The 9843-nt window shown below is 40.8% G+C and overlaps 1 protein-coding gene across 1 annotated transcript in view; it reads right to left on the reverse strand.

Annotated features, from left to right (window-relative positions):
- PCTP (phosphatidylcholine transfer protein) overlaps positions 1-9315 on the reverse strand; it is a 29909-nt gene extending 20594 nt beyond the window's left edge. The window contains 1 exon segment of the mRNA XM_067021531.1: positions 9175-9315. Coding sequence (XP_066877632.1) covers positions 9175-9315 — 141 coding nt within the window.
- Between the last annotated feature and the right edge of the window lie 528 nt (positions 9316-9843).

Genomic DNA, 9843 nt, shown 5'->3' on the forward strand with positions numbered 1-9843 from the left:
GACTATACTACCCAAGCAATCTACAGATTCAATGCAATCCCTATCAAATTACCAATGGCATTTTTCACGGAACTAGAACAAAAAAATCTTAAAATTTGTATGGAGACACAAAAGACCCCGAATAACCAAAGAAGTCTTGAGGGAAAGAAACGGAGCTGGAGGAATCAGACTCCCTGACTTCAGACTATATTACAAAGCTACAGTAATCAAGACAATATGGTACTGGCACAAAAACAGAAACATAGATCAATGGAACAAGATAGAAAGCCCAGAGATAAACCCACATACCTATAGTCAACTAATCTATGAGAAAGGAGGAAAAGATATACAATGGAGAAAAGACAGTCTCTTCAATAAGTGGTGCTGGGAAAACTGGACAGCTACATGTAAAAGAATGAAATTAGAACACTCCCTAACACCATACACAAAAATAAACTCAAAATAGATTAGAGACCTAAATGTAAGACCAGACACTGTAAAACTCTTAGAGGAAAACATAGGAAGAACACTCTTTGACATAAATCACAGCAAGATCTTTTTTGACCTACCTCCTATAGTAACGGAAATAAAAACTAAAATAAACAAATGGGACCTAATAAAACTTAAAAGCTTTTGCACAGGAAAGGAAACTATAAAGAAGACAAAAAGACAACCCTCAGAATGGGAGAAAATTGTTGCAAATGAATCAACGGACAAAGGATTAATCTCCAAAATATGTAAATAGCTTATGCAGCTCAATATTAAAAAAACAAACAACCCAATCCAAAAATGGGCAGAAGACCTAAATAGACATTTCTCCAAAGAAGACATACAGATGGCCAAGAAGCCCATGAAAAGCTGCTCAACATCACTAATTATTAGAGAAATGTAAATCAAAACTACAATGAGGTATCACCTCATACGAATTAGAATGGGCATCATCAGAAAATCTACAAACAACAAATGCTGGAGAGGGTGTAGAGAAAAGGGAACCCTCTTGCACTGTTGGTGGGAATGTAAGTTGATACAGCCACTATGGAGAACAGTATGGAAGTTCCTTAAAAAACTAAAAATAGAATTACCATATGATCCAGCAATCCCACTACTGAGCATATACCCAGAGAAAAACATAACTCAAAAAGACACATGCACCCCAATGTTCATTGCAGCAATATTTATTATAGCCAGGTCAGGAAGCAACCTAAATCCCCATCAACTGATGAATTGATAAAGAAGATGTACATATGTACAATGGAATATTACTCAGCCATGAAAAGGAACGAAACTGGGTCATTTGTTGAGACGTGAATGGATCTAGAGACTTTCATACAGAGTGAAGTAAGTAAGAAAGAGAAAAACAAATATCATATATTAACGCATATATGTGGAACCTAGAAAAATGGTACAGATGAACCAGATTGCAGTGCAGAAATTGAGACACAGATGTAGAGAACAAATGTATGGCCACCAAGGGGGGGAAAGCCATGGGGGTTAGGGGTGGTGGTGTGATGAATTGGGCGATTGGAATTGACTTGTATACATAGATGTGTATAAAATTGATGACTAATAACAACCTGCTGTATAAAAAAATAAATTAAATTAAATTAATTTTTTTAAATAAAATAAAAGAATAGAGGTTCGTTAAGCTTGTCAACACCTTTTTAGAATGTTAACTATTTTATTCTTTAGAAATCTAGGCATTATTAAATCAGAATCCTTTATGGAAAAGCAAAAAACAAACAAAAATATATATAAATATTTGGGGTTTATGACACAAAGAGTCCTCTCTTACATGTGGAATTGCAATACAACTCTGCAATAATTCAAAGCTTGCCTGGGTTGTATGCTTTGGAATTGGTGGTGGTAGTAGTACAAATCAGGATCTCTAAATATGTTTCTGTAAAGATCCAAATAAAAAATATTTTAGGCTTTACAGGGTAAAATGTAAAGTGGAGGCCATTATACAACCACTTATACAACCACTTAAAAATTTAAAAACCATTCTTAGCTTGTAGACTGTGAAAAATAGCCAGCATGACAGATTCAGCAACCTCAGGTCTAATGTACAGTTTTGAAACCTAATTGCTCTGTCACTTTAGAATTTATGAACCTAAGACCCTAGCTGAGTCTCTGCTTCCCTATCTATAAGCCAGAGATAATTCCTGTCCTGCCAAATTTGTACAGGGATCCAATGAGAGGTTACATTTTGAAGCACCTTGTAAATTGAATAGTGTTTGGTTGTGAGCTATAGCAAGGGTGATCTATGTCCCAGTATACCCACCACAGGACTGGTTTACACTTGTCCCAATGAAACATTTTACAACACCTCTTTCACTCAAAAATGTTCTGATTGGAATGATAAATTATATGGTCATCCTAATGCTATATGCAGTCTGAGGGCTTATTATTTATCTAATGATATGTTGGGAGAAGTCAGTGACAATTTGGAGGCTATATCATAGACTTTGAACTGCTGTCACATCACTGGCTTCAAGTCCAGTTTCTGTTACAACTAATGACTTCAAGTCAAGTTCTTTATTTGTGTGACTTTGGATGAGTTTCATAAACTGTTTTTTAATTTTGACAACTTTATTGAGGTATCATTTAAGTACCATAAAATTCACTCATTTTAAGTGTACAATTCAATGACTTTTAGTAAATTTCTGGAGTCACGCTACCTCTGCCACAGGCTAATTTTAGAACATTTGTGTTACCCAAAGAAGAAGAGTAAGAAGGAGGAGGAGGAGGAAGGGGAGGAGGAAAAAGAAGAGGAAGAAAGAGGGGAGGGAAAAGAAGAAAAGAAGTCAAATGCCAACTCTCAACCCAGACCCACTGAATCAGAAACTGGGAGTTGGGTCTTATTATGAATTTTAACAGGCCCTGCAGGTGATTCTGGTGCACCAGCATTTCAAACATACACAAAAGTAGAGAGGACAGAATAATCAGTCTCTATGTGAAAGGGGAGGCTTTCAAAAGGACCACCCAAGCCTCACCCCAGCTCAATTCAATATAGGGCTTTAGGGTAGAGCTCGGTGATGTCCTTAGAGCTCCCCAGGCAATTCTAATGTGCTTGAGCTTTGAAAAACACTCTCTAGTACATTTCTCTTCCAGTTATTTGCCCAACAGTATCTACCATTTCACTTCCATCTCCTCTCAAATGTCACCTCTGGGCAGAGGAGCTTTCCAGATTCCCTTTATCTAAAGTGCATCACATCACCTCTGGATACCCTCCTGCCATATCATCTCTTTATCCCTTTATCTCACTTTACTTTCTTTGTAGCATTTTTCAGCTGCCATTTCATTATATACTACAGGTTATTCTCATCAGTGAATATGGCTCATTGTACAAGAAGCTCATTCATTGAAGCAGCAGCTCCACCTTCCTACAAAAGATACCTTCTGCTCTTTTCTTATGCCCAGTGCCTGCCAGGGCAGTACCATATGGGAGGCATTCAATGAATATCTCCTGAATAAATGAATGATAGTGGGGCAGAGCAGAGATTTCAACCCAAGACTATCCAAAACCAATGCTCTTCCCAGGATACCATGTGGGATAGCACATAGCAGCTTTGCAATAGCTTTGCTTAGCTTCCAGAAAAAGAATGTAGTTCTGAATTGAAGCAAGCTATATACTTGGTACTGAGTTCATTAAAGTTGACTGGTTCATGTCTAGTTACTAGTTATGAGGTCTGTGTGGCTAACTTGACTCTGGGCCTTATTGCCATCTGTAAAATAGGAAAATAAACCATTTCTGCCTATCTTCCAGATTTGTTCAGAGGGATAAATGAAAACATATGCAACAGCATTTTGTATACTAAAGCACCATGTAAAGATAAGTTAGCATTACAACATGGGGGAAAAAAAAAGAAGGTGAGAACAGGAAACAGAGTAGGCAAAGAAAGTAGAAAAAAAAGTGAAAAGAAAGCGTGATGGTAATTGGACAGAATGATTTCAAAGAGACTTTTCAAGTCTAAAATTCCTTGATTTTGCTATGGCAATCAGAGAAGAAAAAGAAATAAAAGGAATACAAATTGGAAAGGACGAAATAAAACTGTCACTGTTTGCAGATGGCATGATACTATACATAGAAAATCCTAAAGATGCCACCAGAAAACTACTATAGCTAATCAATGAATTTATTAAAGTCACAGATACAAAATTAATACACAGAAATCTCTTGCATTCCTATACACTAGCAATGAAAGATCAGAAAGAGAAATTAAGGAAACAATTCCATTTACCATTGCAACAAAAGGAATAAAATACCTAGGAATAAACCTACCTAAGGAGGCAAAAGACCTGTACAAAAAAAACTATAAATACTGATGAAAGAAATCAAAGAAGGGGCTTCCCCGGTGGCACAGTGGTTAAGAATCTGCCTGCCAATTCAGGGGACACAAGTTCAAGCCCTGGTTCAGGAAGATCCCACGTGCTGTGGAGCAACTAAGCCCGTGCGACACAACGACTGAGCCTGCTCTCTAGAGCCCATAAGCCACAACTACTGAAGCCCACGTGCCTAGAGCCCGTGCTCCACAACAAGAGAAGCCACTGCAATGAGAAGGTTGTGCACCACAACCAAGAGTAGCCCCCGCTTGCCGCAACTAGAGAAAGCCAGCACACAGCAATGAAGACCCAACACAGACAAAAATAAATAAATAAATAAATTTATTTATTTTAAAAAAGAAGACACAAACAGATGGAGCAATATACCATGTTCCTGGATTGGAAGAAGTAATATAGTGAAAATGACTGTACTACCCCAAGCAATCTACAGATTCAATTCAACTGGTACCAAATTACCAATGGCATTTTTCACAGAACAAGAACAAAAAATTTTACAATTTGTATGGAAACACAAAAGACCATGAATACCCAAAGCAATCTTGAGAAAGAAAAATGGAGCTGGAGGAATCAGGCTCCTTGACTTCAGACTATATTACAAAGCCACAGTAATCAGTACTGGCACAAAAACAGAAATACAGATCAATGGAAAAGGATAGAAAGCCTAGAGATAAACCCATACACCTATGGACACCTAATCTATGACAAAGGAAGCAAGAATATACAATGGAGAAAAGACAGCCTCTTCAATAAGTGGTGCTGGGAAAACTGGACAGCTACATGTAAAAGAATGAAATTAGATCATTAGATCATTCTTTAACACCATACATAAAAATAAACTCAAAATGGATTAAATACCTAAATGTAAGGCCACGCACGATAAAACTCTTAGAGGAAAACATAGAACACTCTTTAACATAAATCGCAGCAAGATCCTTTTTGACCCACCTCCTAGAGTAATGAAAATAAAAACAAAATTAAACAAATGGGACCTAATTAAACTTAAAAGCTTTTGCACAGCAAAGGAAACCATAAACAAGACAAAAAGACAACCTTCAGAATGGGAGACTATATTTGCAAATGAAGCAACTGACAAAGGATTAATCTCCAAAATATACAAACAGCTCGTGCAGCTCAATAACGAAAAAAAAAAAAAAACAATTAAAAAATGGGCGGAAGACCAAAATAGACATTTCTCCAAAGAAGACATACAGATGGCCAACAAACACATGAAAAGATGCTCAACATCACTAACTATTAGAGAAATGTAAATCAAAACTACAGTGAGATATCACCTCACATCGATCAGAATGGCCATCATCAAAAAATCTACAAACAATAAATGCTAGAGGGCGTGTGGATAAAACAGAACGCTCATGGACTGTTGGTGGGAATTGAAATTGATACAGCCACTATGGAGAACAGTATGGAGGTTCCTTAGTAAACTAAAAGTAGAACTACCATATGACCCAGCAATCCCATTACTGGGCATATACCCAGAGAACACCACAGTTCGGAAAGACACATGCACCCCAATATTCATTGCAACACTACTTACAATCCAGGGCATGGAAGCAACCTAACAGTCAGTCCATCAGCTGAGGAATGGATAAAGGAGATGTGGTCATATATAGAATGAAATATTACTCAGCCTTAAAAAGGAAAGAAATCGGGTCATTTGTAGAGACGTGGATGGATTTAGAGACTGTCACACAGAGTGAAGTAAGTCAGAAAGAGAAAAACAAATATCATATATTAACGCATATATGTGAAATCTAGAAAACTGTATAGATGATCTTATCTGCAAAGCAGAAGTAGTGACACAGATGGAGAGAACAAATGTATGGATACCAATGGGGAAGGGGGTGGGTGGGAGGAATTGGGAGATTGGGATTGACATATATACAACTCTTGATACTATGTATAAAATAGATAACTAACAAGAACCTACTGTATAACACAGGGAGCTCTACTTGATGTTCTGTGGTGACCTAAATGGGAAGGAAATGCAAGAAAAGGGGACATATGTATACATATAGCTGATTCACTGTGCTGTACAGTAGAAACTAACACAACATTGTAAAGCAACTATGCTCCAATAAAAGTTAATTAAAAATAATACAATTCTGTGATTTAATAGAAAAGGAGAAAGGCAAAAAGTATCAAAATGTGTATATCAAAAGTAGCCATTTGTCCAAGAACAAGATTCAGAAATATTTGGTTTTACTAAAAATAAGCCACAATCTTTTTTATTTTAAAATAAAATTTATTTGCTACATTGCAAACTCTTTCAAGTGCCTCTACACTTATTTCAGTCTTTTCAAAACATGTGATAGTAAGGAAAAGATTGCAATGAAAAACCTGACCTGGAGATTGCCAGAGGGGCCAGGCTTTTTTGGTCTGACCTCCAGTCAGGGACCTGGGGATCCAAGGCCAAATGCACATGCGTAGGTAAAATGAGCAGGAAAGTGGGTGGAGGAGAAAGAAGAGGTACATAATGGCACCAACATACATGGTGGATGAAATCATACTGGCCCATAAGACAGAAAAGGGCAAAGGGCTTTAAGGGAGATAAGCGCAGGTCTAGGCAGTGTGGGACAAGCTGAATTCACTTTTGATGCGGAGTGATATTCAGATGACAAGATTTATTAACTGGAGATGAGAGGAAATTTTCTTCCAGGAGAAAAGTAAAAGATGGGAGTCAACCTGGAAAGAAAATGAGGCTCTAGCAAAATGCGTCTGGCAGCAAATAATGCTCAATATGCTAGAATCCAGTAAAGGTTCTAGGAAAGGGCTTGTACCCTGACCCAGCAGGGCCTCTTGACATTTAATACAGATGGAGATCAAAGTGGGCAGTGGCCCTTCATCCTAGCTACTGAGGTTCAAGGGCAACACCTATGGTAATCGTATGGCCTCCAACTTATGAAAGTTCTCTGTAAAGACTTGTAGCTTATATCAAAGTACCATGCCCAGACAGGTGGAAGTAAGACATATCTTACAATAAGGTTGGTAGCAATATGAACTATTCTGAATACCACTCACATCCTCCCCAAAGGAGGAAGGTGAGCCCTGTTACATAACAATACACAATGGAAACAATCTACAAAACAAAGCCAGTCACTTGGTCTCAGCTCAGGCAGCGGATGTTGTGGATAAAAGGCACAAAAGCAAAAGAGCAAAAAGCGTGTGGGGGAAGTGGAGGGAACGATTGGTGTGACTGGAGGACAGGAGGGGTATGGATGAGTCATGGGAGGTAAAGCTGGACCAGCCTAGTTCCACATGCATAGCCCACGTACAAGCACTTGCCCTCTTTCAAAGAGTCAATGCGGGAGCGTATTTGTGGCACAGGTCTGGACCTAGACAGCTGAGTTCCAATCCCAGTTTGAGTCTTCGGCAATCAACTTAATCTTTCTGCATACCCATTTCCAAAATGGTAAAAAGGTGATAATCATAGTACCTTACATATGCACACATAGGACCTTACAACATGATACATAGGACCTTACAACATGATACATAGGACCTTACAATATAGGGCTGATGTGAGGATTGAGTAAGTCAGTGCGTGCAAAGCACTTAGACAGTGCCCGGAGTCTAAGAAAGCATGCAATGCATGTTAGCTATTACAGTAGTTATTATTATTATTAATTCTGCAATCAACAGTGCCACCGGAAGGGGCGTGATAAGATCACAACCTTTCTTTCAGGTTCTTGACTGGGCTGTAAACGTATAGGATGGAAGGGATCAGAGAGGTGAAAGGCCAAGAAGCTAGTTAAGAAGTCACAGCAATTCCAGGTGAGAGGTGCCACCCAACGTGGAAAAGGCAAAGGGAAAAAAAGGAAGGTAAACAGGCCAGACATCAGATACATCTGAGCGTAAAATGACACTTGGCAAATGCCCGGGCATGGCTGATGCGGAAAACGAATGGTCAGCAGATAAAAGGATGTTGCCTGAAAATATGTCTCTTTCTGCACCAAGGTAGCTGCTGAATTGACACTTGGAAATTAATTCTGCCTGAACTGAGCTTCCTGTTCATCCTGTTGTACCCAGTGACCCTGGTACTCACAGACATTCAGAGCTCCTCCCTTCTCGAACACTCTAAGCCTCTGATCCTCTGCCAGGAAACCTCAACTTCACTTACCTTGTCTAAAGGTGACTTTTATGCCACTTGCCAGGCAGCTACCCGCGCACCGAGCAACTTATGACTGGCCCTGATTCCACCTGGCTGGCTACCTGGCTCCAAAGGCCTCCGGGCAGACCCTCAACTCCATTCCTCCTACCCTTTTAGATAATCTTTCTCCTGGGAAGCTTCAGACAAAAGTTATTAAGTCCAATTTACAAGGAAGGGGGCAGCCGCCAAACGAAGCAAGTCAGTAAAATGACTAGAGATGACAGTATGTCCCTTCTCAGCAACACTCCTCTCCCCACACATATCACCCTGCACATCCACTCTCTGAAAAGTCCAGTCTTTTTTCTATCTGCACTCAATCCTAAAATACTTCCCACCACACAGACACCACTGGCATCCACCCGGGAGCGGGGCTCCACGTCCCTTGCAGGCAAGTGCATGGAGCTAAGAATCAGCAGACCCACCTTTTAACTCTTTCAGTAAGTTGTAAACAAACGACTTGCCCTGTCGGGCCTCAGACCTGAGCCTAAATTCTGATGACTTCCCCACTCCCTGAGACCTGAAAAGGGTAAAACCATCTGGAGGCACCCCCAGCTCTCACTCCTCCGAGCTCCAGAAGACCCGCGGGATCTGGACCGGGCTGCAGCCCTACACTCCCCGCGGGCAGGGCCCCTTCCCCTCCCGCACGCTGCTGCCTCACGCGGTTTAAGTCCACCAACCGCTACCTGGTTCAGCTGCCAGTAGATGCTGACGCCCATGTTCTTCACCAGCAGCTCCCAGCCGGCCCCGCCTACCCCGGGCTGCTGGAGCTCCGCGCAGAGATTCCTGAACTGCTCCTCGGAGAAGCAGCAGGCAGCAGAGGCCATCCTTCTATTGCCACAGCAACTGTGCCCGCAGGGGAGGCCGGGGACAGGCTTGGTGTGTGTTAGGGATGTGGGCGAGAGGGTGGTCCGGCGTGATTGGCAGGAACCCAAAAAGAGACAGGGTAGAAGGCGGGACTTAGCGGGGAGAAGGAGCTAGCGTGAGGAGGCAGTGAGGGGTGGGTCTGGAGAAGTGGGCTGATCAAGAGATAAGTGAGGACGGAAAAGAAGTAAAACCAGAGGAACACGGGGCTTGATCTGGAGAAAGATGGAGGTGCTAGAAATGGGGAGGCTTCTAGACAGAAGGGGAAAGGAGGAGTCATCTCAGAAACATCTCTTCCCCAACACCATTCTCTCCAAACCTGCTGGCATGTCTCTCCTTTACCTTCTCTGAAGAAGGTTAGGGAAGGTCTCTGAGTGGTTTGGAAGAAGTGGGAGGTGAGATGGACAGAGGAGAAATGCTTGAAAACCTCAAGCGTCAGATGCTAAACCAATATTCCATTCTTTCTATTATGCACTTCAAAACGCTATTTT

This window comes from Kogia breviceps, chromosome 19 (genome assembly GCF_026419965.1).
Source record: "Kogia breviceps isolate mKogBre1 chromosome 19, mKogBre1 haplotype 1, whole genome shotgun sequence".
NCBI classification, from domain to species: domain Eukaryota; kingdom Metazoa; phylum Chordata; class Mammalia; order Artiodactyla; family Physeteridae; genus Kogia; species Kogia breviceps.